We start from the raw sequence: 24,004 nt of genomic DNA on the forward strand, positions 1-24,004 counted from the left end.
TAAATTCGTGATATTTCCAGTGATTGCTCAGATTAATACAAGTGCTTTTCAGATCAGAATCTCACAAGGAGTGCTTTGGTGAAGCACATGGTGGCAAATAGGACATTTGCTTAATTGTAGAAACATTGCTTGAGGCATTAAAATAAGTCTTTAAAACGCTTTGGCACTTTACCATTTTGTGGTAAATGATACCATTTTATAAGAGATTTTTCTTTTCTCTTCAGTTTGTAACCGCCACAGAATTAAGTTTGGTGGCAAAGCAGTTTCACAGCGTATACTTTATGTAGCAACTTGGAAGAAAAGGGGAATGAATCTTTAGCCTGGTAATACGTACTTTTTTCCTTGTCAACAACTGATTGGGACCTCGAATGACTACAAATTAGTTTAGTGATGGGGCAACTGTCACAGATATCTTTGAATCAGTTGAAAATGAACAAGGTTGACAGGAACGTGAGAGTCTAATGAGTCCTTCAAATGGCTGATTTGCACTCAGTGGACAACTAGACAATAAGCAGTATGAATTATTGGAAATCAATACTTTGCTATGGAATTTCATTATGCTCCAATGCCTTCAGTTCATAGTATTTTATATTTTGATGGATTATCTGAAGCAAATGATAATCTAAGACACAGGGATTGATAAAACTCCCCTGTACAGTTTTAAATGGTGCTTTTGACTTATTTTTGTGAAGTAGGAATATTGATCTATTTTCATGCACAATCTTAGTCTGTTTTAGAGTGGTAGATAAAACCAGTAATTTTAAATAAAATGTCCTGCAGCTTTTTTTTGTATTTACTGGTTGGTTCCTAATCCATCATCTTTTGATGTTTTAGGAGACACAGAAAAGGGTCAAGCAAATCGAACCACTAAGAACAAGGACGCCCATGTCTGTGGCAGGTGCTGTGCTGAGTTCTTTGAATTATCAGATCTCCTGCAACACAAGAAGAATTGTACTAAAAATCAATTAGTTTTAATTGTGAATGAAAATCCAGCTTCTCCTTCTGAAACCTTCCCTCCTAGTTCCCCTTCTGATAATCCTGATGAACAGATGAATGACACAGTTAATAACACAGATCAAGTAGACTGCAGTGACCTTTCAGAGCATAACAAACTTGACAGGGAAGAATCCATGGATGTGGAGGCTTCCAGCATTAACAATAGCAGTAGCAGTTCCAAGAGTGTCAACAATAGTATTACAAGCAGTAACAGCTCCACAATGGGTACCTCAGCTGTAACAACCTCTCTACCTCACATAGGGGATCTGACAACACTAGGCAACTTTTCAGTGATAAACAGTAATGTAATAATTGAAAACCTGCAGAGTACTAAAGTGGCAGTAGCACAGTTCTCACAGGAGGCAAGATGTAACGGGGCATCGAGCACTAAACTCGCTGTCCCTGCCCTGATGGAGCAACTGTTGGCATTGCAGCAGCAGCAGATCCATCAGTTGCAACTGATTGAACAAATTCGTCACCAAATATTATTGTTGGCTACCCAAAATACAGACATGCCAACATCTTCTAGCCCTTCTCAAGGTACTTTACGAACATCTGCCAACCCCTTGTCCACATTAAGTTCCCATTTATCCCAGCAGCTGGCTGCAGCAGCTGGATTAGCACAAAGCCTTGCTAGTCAATCTGCCAGCATCAGTGGTGTGAAACAGCTACCCCCTATACAGCTACCTCAGAGCAACCCTGGCAACACTCTAATTCCATCCAATAGTGGCTCTTCTCCAAATATTAACATATTGGCAGCAGCAGTTACAACACCGTCCTCAGAAAAAGTGGCTTCAGCTCTTGGTGGCTCCCAGCTCACCAACCCACCAGTATCAGCATCATCTTCACCAGCTTTTGCAATAAGCAGTTTATTAAGTCCTGCATCTACTCCACTTCTACCTCAGCCCACCCCTAGTAACTCTGTTTTCTCCAGTCCCTTGTCCAATATTGGAACACCTGCAGAGGATTTAAACTCCTTGACTGCCTTGGCACAGCAAAGAAAAAGCAAGCCACCAAATGTAACTGCATTTGAAGCAAAAAGTAATTCAGATGAGGCGTTCTTTAAGCATAAATGCAGGTTCTGTGCTAAAGTGTTTGGGAGTGACAGTGCCTTGCAGATTCATTTGCGTTCTCACACTGGCGAGAGGCCATTTAAATGCAACATATGTGGAAACAGGTTCTCCACAAAGGGAAACTTAAAAGTCCACTTTCAGCGTCACAAAGAAAAATACCCTCATATTCAAATGAATCCATACCCAGTGCCAGAGCATTTGGACAATATTCCTACAAGCACGGGTATTCCTTATGGGATGTCTATACCGCCAGAGAAACCTGTCACGAGCTGGCTGGACAGCAAGCCAGTCCTCTCCACCCTAACAACTTCTGTTGGCCTGCCACTCCCACCAACAATTCCAAGCTTGACCCCGTTCATCAAAACTGAGGAGCCTCAGCCGATTCCCATTAGCCATCCTTCTGCTAGCCCTCCCTGCTCTGTCAAGAGTGACTCGGGAACAGCTGACCCCACATCAAAAATTTCCAATGGACTTTCTGATGAGGTAGAGGCTGGTGCGTTGCCTACCTCAAATGGCAAAACTGAAGAAAACCCTCAAAACTCAAGCACCATCACTAACGTGAGCAGCTCCGTGAGCTCCCCAGCAGCAGACTCGGGCTCCAGCGGTGTCGCCACTTTTACAAACCCACTGATGCCTCTCATGTCAGAGCAATTTAAGGCAAAGTTTCCATTTGGAGGACTATTGGATTCAACGCCAGCATCTGAAACGTCAAAATTGCAGCAGCTTGTAGAAAACATTGACAAAAAGGCAACTGATCCTAACGAGTGCATCATTTGCCATCGAGTTCTCAGTTGCCAGAGCGCATTGAAAATGCATTATCGCACCCATACTGGAGAGAGGCCATTCAAATGTAAAATCTGTGGTCGTGCTTTCACTACTAAGGGCAACTTAAAGACTCACTACAGTGTCCATCGTGCCATGCCCCCACTGAGAGTGCAACACTCTTGCCCAATCTGCCAGAAAAAATTCACCAACGCCGTTGTGCTACAGCAGCATATCCGAATGCACATGGGAGGGCAGATCCCAAACACCCCGGTGACAGAAAACTATCCTGAGTCAATGGAATCAGATACGGGATCTTTTGATGATAAGAATTTTGATGACATAGACAACTTCTCAGATGAGAATATGGAAGACTGTCCTGACAGCAGCGTGCCAGATACACCTAAATCTGTGGATGCATCACAAGACAGCTTGTCTTCTTCCCCTCTGCCCCTGGAAATGTCAAGTATTGCTGCTCTGGAAAATCAGATGAAGATGATCAATGCAGGCCTTGCTGAACAACTTCAGGCAAGCCTGAAGTCAGTAGAAAATGGGTCAGTGGAAGGGGACGTTTTAACTAACGATTCGTCATCTGTCGGTGGTGATATGGAAAGCCAAAGTGCTGGAAGCCCTGCTGTCTCAGAGTCTACCTCTTCCATGCAGGCCTTGTCCCCATCCAACAGCACTAATGATTACCACAAGTCACCAAGTATTGAAGAGAAACCATTAAGAGCTTTACCAAGTGAGTTTGCCAACGGTTTGTCTCCAACCCCTGCTAACAGTGGTGCTTTGGACTTGACGTCTAGTAACACTGATAAAATGATTAAAGAAGAGTCCCTGAGTATGCTCTTTCCTTTCAGAGATAGAGGTAAATTTAAAAACACCGCATGTGACATTTGTGGCAAAACATTTGCTTGTCAGAGTGCCTTGGACATTCATTACAGAAGTCATACCAAAGAGAGACCATTTATTTGCACAGTTTGCAATCGTGGCTTTTCCACAAAGGGTAATTTGAAGCAGCATATGTTGACACATCAGATGCGAGATCTACCATCACAGCTTTTTGAGCCCAACTCCAGCATCGGCCCCAATCAGAACTCTTCCGTGATGCCTGCTAACACCCTGTCATCGCTCATAAAGACCGAGGTTAACGGCTTTGTGCATGGTTCTCCTCAGGACAGCAAAGAAGCCTCCTCTGGTCTAGTTGCTTCGGGGCCACTGTCCTCTGCCACGTCCCCTGTGCTGCTCCCTGCTCTCCCCAGAAGAACTCCAAAACAGCACTACTGCAACACGTGTGGGAAAACATTTTCTTCTTCCAGTGCTCTGCAGATCCACGAAAGGACGCACACTGGTGAGAAACCTTTTGCCTGCACTATATGTGGAAGAGCATTCACAACAAAAGGCAATCTGAAGGTACTTTTTCCTCTTACTGTCCTTCGGTTTCATTTTCTCCTTGCTGGGGGTTTTTGATTTTTGACAGCTATTAATGTTGCAGCAGTGGTACCTTGGGTGTTTATGCTGTGACAGTGTGTTTAGTCAGCTCTAGTAGACCTAGATGGCCTCTTGTTGAGTGCTCGTGTTGGCAGCAAGTCTGAGGCATGAGCTGTTTTGATTTAATTAAAATTCATCTACCAGCAAGGCCTGTCTATGCAGAGTGTGAAACAGAACAGCCAAATGATGGTAAGGAGTATTAATTAACAGGGAAATGCATTTTGTAACTCACACACCTCTTCAAAAAGTGAAAGGTTCTTGAATGTGAAGTTTTTCATAATTATCATGTAAGATGAGTGTTTGAAAAAAACTATTAACATAATTCTGGAAATAATGGGCATTACTTTAATTGATTATATAACTAACATTTCCTACTGATATGTGTTTGAAAAAGCAAATATACTCAAGTTTTAGAACACCAGTTGAGCACTTTACTGTGTACATTTTTCTGTTGACAGAGTATTTCTCTAGAGGTTGCTGCCAGTAATGTGAGATGAATAATTACTTTCAGGCCATTCTGTCTATGCACGAGGCCCTCCGATGAGCAATCAGTAAAGGATACTTTCTGCCTGTCTGAAAAGGACATTTATAGGGTAAAGGGTGTCAAATACAATACTTACCATTGCAATGAAAGTGGACATAGCAATTCTAGCCCTGAAAGCAGCAATTGACAGAATAATGCAAAGTCATTATAAACTAAATACATGTAATAAAAAAAAGAGTAAGAAGCAATGCATTGATCAGCAGGAGAACAGGTTATTCTGGGTAATGGTGATGGGCTAACCTAGAAGTAGTGTATTATTCCAGAGCCCTGTATCCTCTATCTTTAATGCCATACATTGTGTAACAAGACTGGACATGTTCATGGACTCCTGCTTTCCCTCTGATCGAAATAAGTTTGAAATTCCTGTCAACTTCTATTTTTTTTTTTTTTGTTTGTTTCTTTCTTCCTTTCTTTCTTCCCAGGTTCACATGGGCACTCACATGTGGAACAGTACTCCTGCAAGACGAGGCAGACGACTCTCTGTAGATGGCCCCATGACATTCCTAGGAGGCAATCCTGTGAAGTTCCCAGAAATGTTTCAGAAGGATTTGGCTGCACGGTCAGGGAATGGAGACCCGTCCAGCTTCTGGAACCAGTATGCAGCTGCACTCTCCAATGGCTTGGCCATGAAGACCAACGAGATCTCGGTCATCCAGAATGGGGGCATCCCTCCAGCACCGGGGGGCCTGGGCAACGGTGGCAGCTCTCCTATCAGTGGCTTGACAGGAAGCCTGGAGAAGCTCCAGAATTCAGAACCCAACGCACCTCTAGCTGGTCTGGAGAAAATGGCAAGCAATGAAAATGGGACTAACTTCCGTTTCACACGTTTCGTGGAGGACAACAAAGAAATTGTAACAAATTAGGAAAAAGAACTCCGTAAATAACATTCCTGCAAATAGTGCAACCTAGGGTTGCTTTTTTCAAGCTGCAGGCTACAACATTACAAAGACTTTGTTTTGTACCATGTTCTACTTCTAGAGTTCTAAGAGAGCTTATTTATTAGTGATATAACCTTGCTTTGCAAACAAATGCAAGCATTAACTTTGGTCTCCCGTATTTTGAACTAAATACTAATCGACTAGAGTGCTGTAAACTTGCTGTAACATTTATGGCAGTTGCAAGTCTGTTCTGCTAGGTGATCTTATTCTGGCATTAACTTATTTTCTATATCCAGTTTAACACGAACTCTGGTATTGATGCGATGCCTCAGTGATGCATTAGATCTCTAATAAAAATCTGTATATAAATGTACACTTTGATCCTGCTGGAAACTTTATCAGCAAACACATTGTCTAATTTTTCCAGACAGAATTAAGAAAAAGACTGAGAGAATATAGACTGAACAGTGTGGGTCCTTTACACAGCTCAGTTTTTGATTTTTATTATAAAATTAAAACTGCTTTAATTTTTGTAGGTTTAACATTTTCTGTTTTGAACTGTTATTTGTATTGTGCTTTTTACTTGAGTCGTCTTAAATGTTAATACATTTCTGTACAGTAATAAGCACGCGGATTATTAGAGAAGATACTGAAGTGTTGTTTTGGTAGTTGAAACTGAGACGTAACATTTTGCCTTGTAGGTATATTCATTATAGAAAATGTGCTGGACTTTCACAATGCTGCTAAGTATGGCATCTTGAACAACTTCCGTGGACAACTGTAGATGCTCCTGTATATACAATAAGACATCACTTTCATTAAAATGTACATACGTTCCTTACAAGACCAAGCCCTACTCCTTGACCAAGGGAACAAGTATAGTGTTTGTTTATTTTGTATTAGGCATTGGGGGGGACACGGGGAACCTTGGACTGTTACATGCACTTTCTCGGAAAGTTGAAAGGAAAAGAGGTCCAGTTTCTTTAACATTTAATACTTACTAACAGCAGAGATACTGTAATTTTACTCGAGTAATCAAATACATTTTTGCAACAGATAAAAAATTCGCTGTCTCTGTGTTTTTAAAGTGTACTTGTATTTAGTAATCACTTTGTATTATTTAGCCTTTCCCTTGGTTAACATGAACTGTTGAGGTTGTATGTGCGTGTTTATATCTGTAAGTATGGGTATACATATATGTATTGCATATTAATTGCTAGTATATTTTTCATACCCCCTAATAGTGAGAAATTCCTCCTTAACTATTCAACTCCTCCTTCTCATAAAATTGTAGATATTTTGGCATTTTTAATTTGTTTATTAAAAAAAAATGCTGCTAGCAAAGACCTTATTGAGCCTAGGTAAGTTTCCTTTGAAGGAAATAATTTATTACGTTTAAGGCTTGATTTGGTTCAAATGCTTTATATTTGATATTAATTTTATTTTATGAGATTGTATGTTTGTGGCATGCTTACGCTGCTATACCTGTGTTAAGATGTCCACTTGCAAGCCTCCATATACTATGTGGGGTTTATAACTTGATTGTAAAAAAACATACCAAACAAAACTAATTGCTTTGGCCTTGCACATGATTTGGCTTCCCTTAAAAACCTGCCATGATCATTAACCTCAATGGGAGTTTGTCAAACATAATTCAGTCCAATATTTTCACCCAGTAGAGTTTCATCTCTTTACATTACAATTTATGAAAAAGAAATCAGATTGGCTGCCTTCAAATTATGCCTTCAAAACCACCAACAGGCATAGCCAATTCTGTGTCCATGTGACAATTTTTTTTAACAATTCCAAAATTCAGGTGTTTTGTGTTACAGGATTATTTTTCAGGATCACTGTGGGGGGAGTTGCCCACCTTTTTAAACAAGAAGTGAGTTAGCTCTTCTCATAACCTAAGTTGCAAATCGGGCAGTAGAGAGGATTTACAATTGAAGAGCTGGGGTGAGAAATACTTTACTTGAGGACTTTTCCCCTTCCTATGATTATGAATCCTGCATATTAACGCTGTAGCCTGGATACCTCTTGGACTTCATGTCTTTGGGACTTTTCCTGTTGGAATGTGATGATTCACCTGGTACATGATATGCATTTTTGTTAACATGTAAGTTGTACGCTAGAGCCAGCTGGCTTGTCAATGTGAATATTTAAGAATTTTAAGTCACCTTTTGGTCTCAGAAAAAGGTAAATTAAAAGGATTTTGATGATTTTATCAATGAAATACTAACTAATTCTCCTTTTAAACTGAGTCGAGATTTGTGCAACAGAAAAGTTGCCAGGGAAGGGTTAGCAGCCCCCAGCGCTCCGGGAGGGTTTCCTCTCCGCGGCTTGAGTTTCATGAGCGCCTTTAACTTCAGCCCCGGAGCCTCTTCCCACGGGAAGCGGAGCCTTTGTGTGCCGAGGGCAGGCGGGCCCCGCACTCGCGAACCGTCCCGGGCACCGGACACTCCTGCCGGTGGGTAACGTTCGTGCTTGGCACAACCGGGGACTGAAAACCAAATAATACCAGAAAAAAAAACTAAACAAGGAGCGATTTTCTTTCTCGTACCCTGGGGAGTCCCCCCGGCCCGTTCCGTGAGAGGGCCCTGCGCGCACAGCGCACACCGCGCTCGGCGGAGGGGCGGCTGCCTGAGGGGATGCGCTGCCCCAGCCCCCGCACTGCCGGGGCTGACAGCCCCTTCCGTGCCCCGGCCCTTCCGAAGCGTTTCGCTGCGGTCCTGGCGGCTCGCCGGGACAGCCTCCCAGCCCTGAGCCCGGCCGGGCGGCGTTCCCGGTGAGCCGGGGCGCTACCCCGCCGTGCTCTGCGTCGCTCCGCGCTGCCGTCGGCAGAGATGGGTGCTGGCCGGAGGAGCGGCCCGCGGCCCGTGCTTCATCCCTCTGTGCCGGGCTGAGGGAGAGTGCCCGGGCTGTGCTGGGCTGAGCCATGAGTGCCCGGGCTGTGCCGGGCCGAGGGATGGGTGCCCGGGCTGAGCCATGGCTGCCCAGGCCGAGGGATGGGTGCCCGGGCTGCGCCGCCCGCTGCACGGAAGGTGCCGGGCCGCTGTCCCCGAGCTGCTCAGGAGCCCCCCGTTCCCTTTCCCCTGCCAGCCCCGATCCGGGCTGGGGCCAGCCCGCTGCAGCAGCCGGGAGCATCGTCCCTGTGCCCGCAGGCTCGGGGCTCCCCGCCCCGTCAGGAGGAGCGGCCGGCTGGCCTCCGGCGAGGGGAAGCGGGGGAGGGAGAAGGGGGGGAATAACGCGCTCTGGAAACGCGGAATTTTAAATTTCCCGTTACTCGACACAAGACCGTGGGGACCGGGGGAAGTTACCTCTCCCCAGAGCTGTCCTGGCAAGCGCACAAAGGTGCCCGCATCGCCTCGCAGCTGGGAGCCGCGCTACCTCGTTGCAATTACCCAGCGCGGCGTTTCTTATTCACAGACACTGAATTAATCCTTATTCAAGAGTAGAATTTTTTTTCTTTACGGTTTTGTTTTCGCGGCCTCATTTTTCTCATTAGCAACAAAGTTTTCTTTCCCCCCGCACCCTTTTTCCCCCTCCGTCTCGTCTCGCCCATCACAATTTTATCATCCATTAAAATAAAGCACAGTGGGGCGGGTTGGTATTCTCTTTTTCTTTCCCTTAAGCGCCAGCGATCGTTCAACGCAATCATTTAATCATCCCGAGTAATTTTCTTCACCCAGAAACAGACGTGATTTATTTAAAAATTGGGCTAATGGCGTGCGAAACGTCCCGGGTCGGAAAGAGCCGGCGGCAGGACCGGGCTGGCCGGGCACGGCCCCTCCTGCCGGGCAGCGCTGCCAGCGCCGGCCCGGGGCCCTCGGGGCTGCCCGAGCGGGGATGGGAGCGGAGCAGCCCCCGAGGGTTTCATCCTCACGGGCTTCATCCTCACAGGAGCACCGGGCAGATGCAGCGGGGCAGACGGAGGGAAGGGAAGGGCTGGCCAAAAGCACCCGCGATCCCGGCGGAGTGGAGACACAACCGGGGCAGCACATGGGGAGGGCAGGAATGAGGTTTCCGTATTGGCCAGGCAGGCGGGAGAAGGGAGAGGGACAGCAAATTGCCCGGTTTATTTCGTGTGCTGATGACGACCAAATCCTAAAGCCTTTTCTCAGGGAAAAGCCTGTTGAATTTCAGTGTTTCCTCCTAGGCTGGGCTTTGGTTTGAGACTTAAGGACAAGTTGCAAGCCCTCCCAGTTGCAGCAGGCAGCAAATGCCTCGGTTTGTTCCTGCTTTGTGAAGAATATTTGCTGACCATCAAAATGCAAGGGTTGCTGCTTGTTTTGACGATTTTTTGGGCGTGCTTCCTGCTTTTGAAAGTCCTGAAGTCACAATTTACCTGGCTGTGTCTTTGCAGGAGGCCAGTTTTACTTGGCAGCAGAAGGTGTGACTTGGTAGCACGACAGTTCTTTTTTGCTGTCGCCTTGCCAGCGTTCCATAGCTCTGCAGGTTTGTTTCCCTGTCAGTGTTCAGCAGTTCTCCAGGTTTGTTCCTCTTTGGTTGGGGTTTGTTTGGGTTTTTTATCAATTAAAATAACTTTTTAAAATTTGTTTTCCTTCTCTTATGCATATGAGTTGACAGAAGTTAAAATAATGTTTAGCGAATAAGTTGGTACAGTTATTTATACAAGCTGGAAGCAATATGTCTGTTAACTGCCAAGCTGAAATATAGTGACTGAAAGATTTCACCTACAACACAGGCTGTTATATAAATATGTATCTCTAGACAAAACATTGAAGAGTAGAGGCTTGGAAGTACAAATCTTAATAGGAAAGAACAGGAATAATTGGAAAGTATGGAGCTTCAGCTGAGAACAGAGTTACTGACAGCCGTGTTTATGATTTTCTGATTTGATATTTCTGGGTTTTACATCCAGGTTACAGTTAATATTGGAATGGTTACCCTGAGCAAGTCCCTATGCCACTTTGACCGTGGCCTAGGAGATGCCTGGAAGATGGTGAGTGCATTGTGATTCCTTCCTGGGAAGGTCTTGTTCCACGGACATGGGATACCAGGATTCCCTGAACCACATCCAGTGACTGAAATACTTTACAGGTGTAGGAATGGTAGTGATTAAAATGACATTTCTGGCTTAAATCATATTATTGTTTTGTCCCACCACAAATCGCTTCAGTTTCCATTTTATCTTCTGTTTTAATTTAGACATGTATTTTTGAATCCACAAGCTAAATTTCTTAAGAGGCAAAATTTCTCAATGATGTGGGAAGAGGAGCAAAAAAGAGTGAAAAAAGGAGAGCAGGAAAGAGGAATTTTCTTCATTGCTCAAGTGTGTCTGGCAGTGCAGGAGCTGGTGAGGAGCATGCCCGTGAGGGTTGCAGTCATTCTGTGCCATGCTCTGTGTGGAGCAAGGCCAACATCTCAGAGTACACCTGTGAGAGCGCTCACTGCAGAGCTGCAAAGTAAGAAAGCGATGCCATCCCTCTTTTCATAGCAGTTAGTTAGTTAACCCAAGCTGCAAGCTCTCCTGAACTTTCAGAAGTTGCTTCTGGGAGGAACTTTAAAGTCAGGTTAGATGGGCACCAAAAACGTGTCCATGCCCGTGTTATACCTGGTCACCTCTGCTGATAAGGAAGATTCTCTCTGGAAAGATCAGCCCTGAAACTTCTGGTGTCATTTCATTTCAAAAGTTAGAAGTCTCTCCATGTTAGCAGACATCCACATCATCTGTACAGACAGCTCTCCTGGCCAGCACAGTGCTGAAGTGCAAAGGTCTATTTTCATTATTTAGAGGTCTTAAAAATGCAGCATCACAGTGTCAGGTGGGTGTAGCAGAAGCCCTGAAGCACCTGGCATCAGGTGCTGCAACATGAGAACTATTTAGAATTGAATATGGAAAGCAAAAAATGGAGTGGTCTGGCACACTGTGATGGATTTAACTCTGCTCGTCACTACCGTCTTTCTTTTTCCTCATCTTTTTTATTTAGAAAAAAATTCCAAAGTGAAGGCAGTGAGACTTAATTGGATGAATGATGTTAAGAATTTTTTTCAAAACACTGCTTGTTTTGAAAATATGCTTTTTCTAGTAGTGAATAATTCTGAGTTGCTTTACTTTCATCAGGATTTTAAAATGTCAGTTAATACACAGTGAAGCCAACGTTTGTTTCATGTGTACAATAACTGAGTGGATAATCGTGTTTGGTACTAAATGTGCATTCATATGAACCCTGTGTTTCTGGTGGCTAGAGGATCCACAGAAGGAAATTATGTAGAGAGGGACAGAACAGATTTCAGAGGTTTATATGCCTGTTTACCTGTCTAGGCTGAGCACTGAGGGGTCTCAGCCCCTTGTGCCAGAGCTGCTGCTGAGAAGAGGCTGGCTGTGGTGTTAAATCACCTGTTAGCTCAGCTAACACACACCAGCACAGAGCTCTGGTGCTGATACACTGAACCAACCTAACCTCCTTCAGTCAGCTGAACTTATTTTGGCTTCCAGCCCCGAAGAGTGCCTGAGTGCTGCACAGACAATTGTTGTAGTGCTGGATGTGGCTGTTTAAGGTGTTACTTTCTTTCCCTTTCAGTTCAGATGTTTATTCTTGTCCACTGAGATTTCTCCTGCTTCCATATTTGAATGGGTGCAATAAATCTCATAAGAACTCTTCATTCATATCAAAGTCTGAGGGAGTTCTTATTTGGTTCCTTATTTAAGACAGGAAAGAGTCCAAAATGTACTGGGCAGGTTTGCAAAGCTTAAGGAGACCATTTTACAAAAGGAGGTCGAGCTTATGTATCAGTGAGTCAGGCAGAAAAGAATTCATAAAGCTATGGCTTGTTTGAGCCAGAATTTCATGAGGTGTTACCTTCCAAACCTAGCCTCCTAAAGGGACAATTGCCTGCAAAATAGGCTGAGCTTAAAATGCCACTGAGTATGTCTAAATTTGCACTGAAGTGGGGGGAGAGCACTCCTTGATTTGTCCTTTTGTTACAGAGCACAGCAGTAGCAGCTTAAAACACTGAGGCTGTTACTTCAGGCTCCTCTTACTGACATCAGACAGGCACCTAGAGTCACTTTTCCTGCATGACCTATGCGGAGAGCAGGCTGGGCCCCTGTGTTCTCTCCTGGATCTTAAGAAGTTATTAAACCAATTCCTTCTTTTGAAAGCTGTATGCATTCATGCTGGCATCCTCAATAAAGCCGGGACACAAACAAAAAAGCAAACAAACCAGTCACAGTAGCATTCAATGCACTTAAACTTGGAGGAAATGAAAATCAATATTTGTCAAATGGAGGGAAAAGGTAAAATGGACTGAGGAAAAATGTCTGGCTTTCTTAAAAGCCATTAGTGAAAATGAAAAGTTAACAACAATACTGGAATTTAATTCCCGCATCGGTGCTGTTTGAACCTGTGGTTTTGTTGTTTTCCCTCTCTGAGGATGCACTGGCTTGGTGCACACATATTCCTTTATTGTTAGCACTGCTGAATGGAATTTATTACATTTTAATTATGAGTGATTTGGAACCCTGGAGGCTTATCTAGATGTTTTGCTTGTGGCTGAAATGCAAGGGGATAATTTAGGAGATGGAAGTTTCATCTCTGGTTCAGGGCACATGTGGCCTCAGCCAGTTGCTCCAATCTGCTGATGTGTTGTTGGAACTAACCTTTAATTCCTTTAGTTCCTTACCTTTAATTTTGCTTCTTTTGGGTATTTTGATAGGAAACTTCTCACTGGTCTTTTATAATGTCTGTATGTCATACATGGCTACTCTGAGAACATAAATGGTTCTAAAACAGCCAACACTCAAGGATTTTGCATTTCAGCATCTACTGGAACATCTGGAAGTGCTCTGCTGGTACCTCAGTATGTTATTTGTCACTTATTAGATGAAGTTCAAAAGTTAATCCTGTATTATAGACACATTTTCACTGTATTTGTATAATCAAATCAGATTTTGCAGAAGGTCTCAAGAAACACTATATTTTTGCTCAACTATTGGATGTAGCCACAATCTTTTAAAATTTTCCATGTAGAAAAGCTGCCCCTTTCTTGGGAACAGTAAGAGGAAATATTCCATTGCTGCCTTACAAACAGGTACCCAGAGCTGATTTCCAGTTCTGTGATATTTATCACAGATAACAGATTCAGGTAATCAGTTCTCTTTATATGTTTCTCATAAATGAAGACAATGGTAAGAACAAGTATGTTGAATTGCAAAGGTCATATTTAATAAAAAGAACAATGCTGGGTAATATACAGTGTGACAATTTAGGGCCAGACTTGTTGCCTCTGTGACTTTCTGGTTTGTTTGAGGGTATTATCTGAGGCAGGATGATGTGAAAGTGCTCATGGCCAGCGTGGTGTAGTGGAGAGTGCACTGAAATAAACTCTGCAAACTGGAGTCCTGCAGCTGCTGGTTTTTGTGCAAGTCTCTAATATTTTCTTATGCTCTACTACTCATCTTGAAGGACTTTTTAGTTGAGAATTAGGTATTGACAACATTAACATAAGGAAAATATGGCCAGCAATTTCCAACTCCCCAGCCCCCCTCCTCTTTTGCAATTTGGCCTAAATTTGAAGCTTGTTCAATGGTTTATTTTGCTATTCCAATTTATATAATGCTCCATTTAAACCATCCCAAAGAATTGTGATTTTTAGAACGTCTAATAATCAAGCTGTTAAAATGTGTTGACACAGAGTCACTTAAAATCATGGCCCAAGCCCCGTGACAGTGGACAGTTACCAGCTGACATCCCAGACAAACACACTGAGATCATCCTGATGCCTGCTGCCCTTCTGGACAGCAGCTTTCCTACGAAAAGTAATCATGTTATTATTATTTAATGTTATCAAAGGAAATAAATGAGTCTAGTGTGTGATCAGTTTTTATGTATGCAAGTAGGGGCAGTGTGCAGATGGAGCCAGGAACTGGCATGGGATGTAACTGGGGGCTGTAGAGGGTCAGATCCAGGCTGCTGCATTTCCAAATAACATTTTGGGGAGATTCAACCTTAAGCAAACAAAATTATGATACAGCTGGTTACTGCAGAAGGCTCTGAAGTAGCAGGGAGTCCTGTGATGATGTGATTCCTCTCTCTGCAGGATTAGTAGTTGTCTCTCCCCTTCCACCCCCTCATTCCTTTCTTTCTCTCTCAGGGGTTAAGGCTCTGTGTAATGCTGACAGTTACTGGAAAAGGTTCTAACAGCAGCAGAGCTGCTGAAAGACAAGACTATTTATAGAAAACAATAAAGTAAAAATAAGTGTAAGATTAAATATCAGTAGCTACCAGCTATAGCACCTTTTCTCCTCCTCCTGTTAAGTAGTAAAAAGCATAATTTGGAAAGGCTCCCTGCTGGAATTGGAGAAGCTGGTTCATTCTGCATGCCAAAGGGAAGCTGAGATGTTCATTTAGAGGATGGCATTTCCTCAGCTTTTGCAGAGCCATTCCCCAGCTGGGATTAGAAGCTCACAGGCTGTAGGAAGTGAGATTTTTCTGCTGGGGAGAAAGCTAAGCTTTTGTTTTCTCATGGTGAGTGGACATCTAGAGTGTTCCCAGTGCCACCACAAGTGTCTAAAATGATGGGATGGATGTGCATCATGGTCTGTGCCTCATACTGAGCCACATTAACAGGGTTCAGCCTGCCCTGCTATGTTCATATGTAAGAAATGATGTGCAGAAAAGAGTCTGGCTACAGCAGGGGCAGCTGAGGAAGCGTTTTGGATGAGTTTGTCCTAAATCAGAACCCTTGTTTCTCTTCAGCAAATCAGATGTAAAGAAGTCTCAGGTTCTGGTCTGTATTCCTCTCTTCCCAGAGCCCAGGCTGGACTCTGTTGAATATGATGCATTTTCTCTTTTGGTGGAAATAGTTAAAGGAATCTGCCCAAGTCTTAAAAACTGCATTTAGTTCCCTATACCTTCCACCAACTGATTTGATATATAGTTTTCTTCTTTATTTCATCTTGAAAGGCTTGTGTGGATCCAGCATTGTCCTTTTAAATGAACTGATTTCAGGATAGGAAACTTTGCTGCCTTCTGATTGCTTTACAAACAGAGTTTGGCAGATCTGGGGGTTTATTTTTGTGGAGGGTGAGAGTACAGTAGCTACTAGTAGCTGCTGAGCCTTTTCTCATTTAGTTACTATTCAATTTCTTTTTCCTTCTGTTCTTTATTGTTTCTAGATATTTGTAGTTGATGGAGAAAAATATTGATGCCATTATTGTCAGCATCAAAATGCTTTTAACTACCAGATTTCTCTGAATTCACTTGCAGACCAATAACTCCAGTTAAAATAAAATCAGAGAGTTCTAGTAATATTTCACAGGATTTTGTTTCAGCAGAAGGAGTGTTGTTTCCAGAAGAGTTTATATAACTGCTGAAACTCTGAACAAGTCACTGCAAAATACTTGAAATTGAGAGTTAAACTATTTAATAGTGGTCAAATGCTGCTAACCAAATTTAGTCTTTATAAAATCAGAAATGCTACCTCTTTCTGGTTCAGCAGTGAACCTACAGTGACTCATCAGGGTGATGTTGTGGCTTTTTCCCTTGCTATTGTGGAGCACACTATTGATCAGACTGTGAAATAATACAACAGCTGAAGCTCAGGTAGCAAATATGCCTTGGATTGATCCCCTTTTACTAAGCCTCCTGTATCCCAGCATTATTTATGGCAGAAGGATCAAGTCTGGAAAATAACTGATAAATACCACCTTGTGGCACCTGTTTAAGTGATGGGATAGAAAGCACTCCCTAGTTTGTTAACTTTAAGTATTGGGAGCAGAAGCGTTGTGCACATAATAATATTATGATTCATACAAACCGCTTTTCAACCAACTCGATATATTTCATTACCTCCTTTTCAGCAGAAGTATTGATTTTTGTTTTGTGGTTTTATAACACAATTTCAAGGCTGTTGTAGTTTAATGAGCCATGTTTTTATGATGTTTAAAAAGATTTGAAGCATTTGTTGAAATAAATATTATGGATTGCCCAGCTCTTGTCACCTCTTCTTTCTCTCTGCGCTGAGCATCAGCCCTGCATAAGAATGAATAGGGCAGGCAGCTCTGTGGCTTTTTGTGCTTTTTGTGCCTGAGATCAAAGTGCTGCTGGAAAACAATAGCAGGCCACACTTCTGTGTCCCTGACCACACACAGCAGCACCTGCAGAGCACTAAAATGTCATTGTTGCTTCTGCAGTTTGAGCACAGAGGAAGCACCACTGAGGTGGCAGATGATTCTAATAATACTTGATGTGAATTGATGGGGAAGGAGGACCATAACACAGAGGGCTTTTTATTATAAGCCATGACTTCCCAAGCTGTGAACAACAGAATTCTGCACCTGTGGACTCTCTTCCAATCAGCCATTATGGAAAGTGACAGATTTTATTAACTTAAGGAAAAACTTTTCAACATGGGAAAGTTGTAGTTTATTTTGGAGACATGAAGGAAAAAAAGCAAGTGATATATTACAGATTTCCCACTGCTCATACTTTTCTGATGTGCATTGTGTTTTTAATGTGCTGTAATAGAATCACAGGGGCACTATTAGAAAGATTTCATCTTTTCTTGTCTTTTTAAGATAAAACAGCATCTATGGGATTTTTTTCCCTTTTACCTATTGCTTCATGTCTTATGTTGGATGAATAATGGAATTGACAAGAGAATCAATCTGTTGGTCAAATATATATATATAATAGTAAGAGTTCTATAGGATAGCTGAAGTTGGACAGAAAAGATAGTTAGATAGAAGAAGCCCTCAACTTGCTCAAATAGAAGCAGCTTATACAGTTTATACTGGTCAGTGTCTGTTCAGTCAGCTCCTCCCTCGTGCATCCATCTTTGGGAAGGTCTGGCAGGGCAGGAGCTGACATGAGGGCTGGCAGGACTGTGCTGCTGTCAAAGGCACGTGCAGGAAATGGAGCTGACACACATTTCTTCAATGCAGAGTTTATGTTCAGCTCCAAACAGGTCAGGTTATCAGTTTTATTTACAACAGCTATGCACCACTGCTGGAAGAGCTCCTCTAATATTTCTGGGATTATGACAATGTTTCAGTCTGGGTTTTAGAAATAAATAGAAGAGCAGCAGTATTTCTTTCTTTGGGTGGCCATCATGTGCCCTGGGCTGTCAAACAGGTTCTGCCAAAGTTGGAAACATTATATGGCTGGTGGTCAAATATCAGACTGATTCCTGCCTATACCATAAATTAACTAAGTGCAGGGTCTGATTTGCTTAGAATTCTTCTTTTATTTCTCAGAATATGTGGCCACATTCTAACTCTATTATGGCTGCAGTGATTTTGCTAGCCACAGACACAAGCCTCTGGTACCCATATGAATCCAGCCACACCCAAATTTTTGTGTAGGTGCAATTAATATCTTGATACTATAATTCAGGTTACCTTAAAAACAGAACACACATAAAAAAAGAATTCATTATGAGCATTTTATTATCTTCATATGCATGTAATTTTTACTACAGCCAGTTTTGAAGGAATCAGAAGTTGTAATTCATGTAAAATTAATGGCTGACAAGTCAAGCATAAAGTCAGCTGGATCATGATTATTAGCTAAAAGCATAGTGGTTTCTGGTGATTCTTTTTGTTCTAAAAATAATCCCTGGAAGAACTGAAAATCATTTTGCAGGAAACCCTTAGGTAAAGTGTCACACAGAGTAGTTGGTAGAATATTACACTTTCCATTTGCACAAACAGATGGTAAGCTTGGCCTCAGATTTAATCAGGGGGTGACAGATAGGTAGTGCTGTTGTATATTTTGGATGAAAACTTCTTTTCAGAGAGACAGAGAGTGTTGCATTCAATAGCCTGTGTACCAAGCAAGAGAAGCACTTGCCAGATATTCTTATTATCCTTACTCTTACTTTAACTTACTTTAACTACTATTGGAATTAACACATACAAGAAAGCTGCTGATTTATTCAGTCAAGTGCAAAACCTCTTTGTTTTGATATTCTTTTCCCCTCCTCCTCTTTTTTTGGCAATGCATGTAGCAATCCAGAGCACCCAGAAATGTGTCTGTGATTAAACTTGTAAGTAAGTAAATGCCTTAACAATTCAGGATTCGTGGATCTCTGGCCATATTCTTTTGAGCTAACTTTTTAGATAAGCTTTTGATATCATTTGTTTCCCTTTCCCTTCCCAAAACCTAATACCTGGTAACCTAAGCAAATACAATCTGTTTCAGGAGAGAGATTCAAGCGAGTGCAGCCACTGGTGTGTTTTAATGTCACTGCAGAGATTATGTTACCTTCCTAGAAACAAAATCTTTTTTTCTCCCCTTCAAATGGAAGTCCCCTGATACCCTTGTCAGAGACCATTTGTTATGGAGAGTTTTGTAAAGCAATCAAAATTAATTCACAGTGATCTTTTCACCCAGAACCTCCAGCTTCAAATAATGGCCTTTCTCAACAGGTGCTCATTGTGGCAGCTTGACTCCAACTTGCCAGACTGAGGAGTTTATTCTTCAGCCATATTTAAGAATAGAATCCTGAGCTTGTAATTTACTAATCTTAAACAGCTGCCCAGGAAGGCACACCTGCTTAAAGGAAGTATTTCTTGTGTCTTTGAGATCTAAAACCTAAGGATGTTTTCACGTTTGCCTATTTTCTTACTTCATAAAAATCTCATGTACAAGTCACTAGAAAACCTGTCCAACAAAAATGCCACATAATATCAGAGTCTTATTACGAATCTGCTTGTGCTGATTGTTCTTGCAGGGGGGCAAAATTCCCCCTGAAACAAATTACAAATTACTTTGATTTTTTTTTTCTTCCTCCTGAGTTAGGGTTTGTAATAGGTTTCATTGTGAAATAAAACCATTTTAAAGGTAGCACTAATAGGCCGTACTCATTGTGAGTGTTGAGAACTTTGACAAATGTTTGCTAATCTCTTGCAGGTACTGTTTAAATATGTATCATATGAGCTGCAAAAGCAGAAGTCTACTTGTTAAAAATATTTTTTAATGTCCTCGGTGTGAGGGGAAATAATTTGATTCAGTAAAACAGAATGTATCATTAGAAATACCTGAGCTGCTGCTGATACCATTAGATCATATTTTTATTTCTTTAACTGTACATGGGCAGGTAAGCAAAGAAGTATTTTTCCAGTAGGAAGGTACCCTGAGGAGTGTAAAGTCATCCTGGTCAAAGCACATTTACACTATTATAATTGCAGTAGGAGAGATACTGCTGTCACCTCTGCTGTGATTAACTTATAACCATGCCCAAAATGCTGCACCAGTTGAACATGTACAGAAGAATATTTTCAGCTGGCTTTACCATTCTGGATGTAATCAGCATGAGAACTTCTGGGAACTTCAGTGCAGGACTCAGAACACACAAAATGTCCATAAAGGAGGAAAAAAGGGAATTAAAGACTCAGTTAAGAATATCCAGAAAAAGTTTGCCTATGTGTAGCCAACATTAGCAATAGATGCTGCTGCTGATAAGGCTGCAGTGGGTTGAAGCTGGGGCCTTTGGCAGTGCCTGGTTTCTGACCTAAGGAGAAGTCATCAAGGGCCTTTGTGAGCCGTACCTGAAACACCGGGAGCCCCCCAGGGCATCCATCCTCAGTGACACCCCCAAAACAGAAACACACCTGGGGCATCCCCGGCTCTGCCTTGCAGAGCCTTCAGCACCAGTGTTTGGTGGAATGATGCAGGAAAAACAGCTCGTAAGGAGAAAGGAAAAGAAGTAAAAAAACATCAGTCAGAACCACGTGAACGCTGGTAAGCTTTACTTGAGAAAAGTGTCAAAGTGTTTTAAGTTGAATGCTGAGAAAAGAAAGCTTAGAATTAAGAGAGAAGAAACCATCTCCAGCTGTCTAATTCCGCCTATGCTCAGGGAAACAGTATTTTGTTGGTGCCAGAGAAGGAGCTGACTTTATCATCAATTTCTCCTAATGGAGACTTCCCCACATTGGCTTGCTGATCAAGACAAAAGGGGATGATGTTGCTTTTTATTTCAATAGCACCATTTATTTAGGACTCTCAAAATATTCTATAAATGTAGGTGTTGGACAACACTAGTTCCCTTAAAGCAGATAAATATCATTTTAGCTCCTCTGTAAAGTAAGGGACTTTGCTAGTAAGGGTTAGTTAAACAGTTTGCTTAAATTCAGCAGTGACTTGCTACAGAAATAAGAAGGGAATCCACACCCTAATTCCCCTCTTACTTGTACTGGCTTAAACCAGATGTAAGAGAGACAAGACCCATGTCTCAGTGGCTGCAACACCCGATTCCTTGTTACAATTATGAAATTATTCAGACTCCTTTCTGGAGCTCAGAGAAATACCCAAGTCCTGGTGGTGGATTCCTTACTCTTGCTAGGCTGCTTTGCAGTGCAGGTCACTAGTACATAAATGCTGGTGTGAAATCTGGGATATGGAGGTGTTTATAGTGTATCACCAATGAGTTGTACTCATTTGGACTGTTGAGAGACTTGACAAATGTCAAACGTCTCTTGCTCATCTCATGCAGGTTCTGTTGCACTATTTAAATATGTTTCATATGACCTGCTCTTGCAGTAACCTATGAAGCACATTCAATCCCATTGAATTACATTAAGTATTTGTACCAATGGAGAATCACCCATTTACACTCGTGTTTTCAACCATACTGAGCAGTTTTTTCATTCTCCTAATCTGAAACACACCCAGTAGATTTTGGAACCATGGAGGTGGGTGAGTAAAGTGGAATAGTGCCTAAATGCTTATAGAAAACTTATAGCAGCAGAGGAAACTACACTGTAGCATCACATTCATGTAGAATAATGATAATTTGAAACCAAGCAACCTTTGTATAATCTCTTATCTTCCCATTTAAAAAATCATATTGCTGAAGGCTTAGAAATCAGCTAAAATGTAAACAAACAATGCAATGATTTCTTCCTGAAACTGCTAGCACTTACCAGCTGTTAGATGTATGTATTTGCTCCAATGGAATATTTAACTCCAGTGCAGCTGACTAGTTTATTGTTGTTGATGGTGTAACTGATTACCCTGTTGCAATCTGAGATGTGAATAACCCGATGTTGTTATCTGCTACTCTTACCCCTTCTGAGGCTTGGGGAAAGGAGAAGTTGTCTGCTCTCGAGTGTTATTGATGTAAAAGTGAAGGATATAACTCTCTATTTTTTTTAATTACTTGTGCTTCTTTTTCTCTCTTTTTGCAAAAGTGGAGCTGTCACCTGAAACAAAGCATATTTCCAGCTGTTGCCTTTTGGGCAGCCCTGGCAGCCTCTCCTTTGCCATGGCCCTGTGGCTGGGGCAGGTGGGATGTGAGGATGGCTCTGGCTCAGTGCAGGGTGCCCAGACACTGTCCCCAGGTGTGGGGATCCTCTCCTCTGCCCCTCTCTGCTCACACAGAGGAGCCCCTCAGTCCCTGCTGGCAGCACAACTCCTCCCTGCAAAGCACCTCTCAGTGCCTGCATTCAGCCCTTCTTTCCCTGTGAATGCATACGTGTAAACAAAATAATAACTACCTTTAAAAATACGATTTAGCCCATGAAGACTTTCCAGCATGGGAATTGTGGTGCATTAAATTCCGGACAATTGTGTTGGCATAACCCTGTTTTGTGACTTGCATAAGTGAGAGGTTGTTCTGTCAGGTTCCTTGGATCTCATGAGCTGTGTTGGCTGTTTCTGAGCCTTTACTGGATACCAGGTCATTTTTGTTAAGATCAGCATTCCCATTGGGGTCACTGGCATGCCTCAGTGCAGTGGCAGCTGCCCTGAATGTGTGAGATCCTGGCAGGCAAGAGCCTTATAGGTAGGAATTCTTTTTACAGACCTCTTTTATTTCTTGGGTTCTTATAGTTCTGTTTTCTCTTATTTAGCAGCAATTCTGATGATTTAAGGATCTAGAACAATATCCTGCCCTTTATTTTAGTAACTATTTAAATTATTTATTCTCAGCTGTCAGAATATTTCAGGACCAGGATGGTGAAATACAAATACAATTAGAAAACACCTGAGTTTTTTGTTTGGAAATACACCTCCCAAATTTGGAAATAACTTTTTCTAATATATTAAATTATGTTAATTAATTAGGCTGGTACCCTGCCTAATATATGAGTTAGGAATAATGGTGTAGTGATGCATACTTTGATGAAAATATCTCACCTAAGTGCTTGAGATCTTAATGGCGATAAACAGAGATGCATTTAAATTCTCTGCCTCAGTTTTCCATGTGTTGAAATAATGTCCATAACTTCCTGCCAAGGGAATTATAGTGACTTGTGAGAAGGACCAAGTGTGCAGTAAGATGTAAATTAGGACATCTTCACTGAAGTCAGAAGTAACTGAGAACCTGAGCCAAAATTTGGATCTGTGTAGGATGCTCTGTGTGCCTTGGGTGGAGCAGGTGTTTGTACCTGACCTACAGAGGGCCCTTCTAACTGAAGTCTTTTGATCTTTTGAAGTGCAGGGGTAGAAGCGATGTTAAACATGTGAAAGACAATTGCATGAATGTTTTGGAAATTAACCTGAAGTCAAAAAAACCCAGAGGTTTTAGGGTGCTGCCTTACAAAGCAGTTTGTTTTCCTTTTCAGTTTTCTGTAAAATACAGCAATGCAGTTGAGTAGTATGTTTGTAAAATGTCTTATGGCAGTCTGATAGCACAACAAGGCTCTTTGCAATGGCAGAGAGGGGAGGCAAAGAACAGTGTCTCTTGTGTGACTACATTACAATAGGACAGTCAATGACATTGTAATTCCTAGGAATCTTTTCTCCAAATGACGCAAAAAAGTGATTGTCTAGAAAGAAATCAACAACTTGTCTGTTTCTTAACAGAGCAGCTATGTTGCCTTCCTTCCTTTTAGTTAGGGCTGCTTAATCTTGTCTGTCTGAGTGTGTGGGGTGTGTGAGCCTGGCTGGGTTCATGGGGAAGAGCTGGGCTCTGGCAAAGGCAGATGGAGTGGTGCTGAACATTCCTCTCTGAGGGACACAGGGGGACTAAAATGCAAAGAGCCTGTGAATTACATGGTATGTAATTTTAAAATATGAATTTCATGCTCCAATCAGTGCAGTGATTGTGGTTGTGCCAGAGAAGCCACTTTTATTGTGTCATTGTACAGACTGATTCATTAGCTCAGGCTGATGAAGGTCATTGATGCAAGTCCTCTATAAAATGGCAGCTTTTAGGGTAGTTTTTAGGGTTTGTTTTTCTCTTACCTATTTTTACCAAAATCCTTAGGTTTCTATTTCAGCTGTTTTCCCCTATGGCTGAGGTAGAGCTGCCTTCCTGTGTGTCCAGTTTTCTGAAACACTTGTAACTCCTTC

The 24,004-nt window shown here is 42.2% G+C and overlaps 1 protein-coding gene across 1 annotated transcript in view; it reads left to right on the forward strand.

The window, feature by feature from the left end:
• Positions 1 to 6,942, forward strand: part of SALL1 (spalt like transcription factor 1) — a 15,073-nt gene extending 8,131 nt beyond the window's left edge. Inside the window, exons 3-4 of the mRNA XM_064722771.1 lie at positions 835 to 4,244; positions 5,289 to 6,942. Of these exons, the coding sequence (XP_064578841.1) occupies positions 835 to 4,244; positions 5,289 to 5,729 (3,851 nt within the window). The 3' untranslated portion in view covers positions 5,730 to 6,942. The remainder of the gene's footprint in view (positions 1 to 834; positions 4,245 to 5,288) is intronic.
• The last annotated feature ends 17,062 nt before the right edge of the window (positions 6,943 to 24,004 follow it).

Source organism: Zonotrichia leucophrys, chromosome 11 (genome assembly GCF_028769735.1).
Source record: "Zonotrichia leucophrys gambelii isolate GWCS_2022_RI chromosome 11, RI_Zleu_2.0, whole genome shotgun sequence".
Lineage (NCBI taxonomy): Eukaryota > Metazoa > Chordata > Aves > Passeriformes > Passerellidae > Zonotrichia > Zonotrichia leucophrys.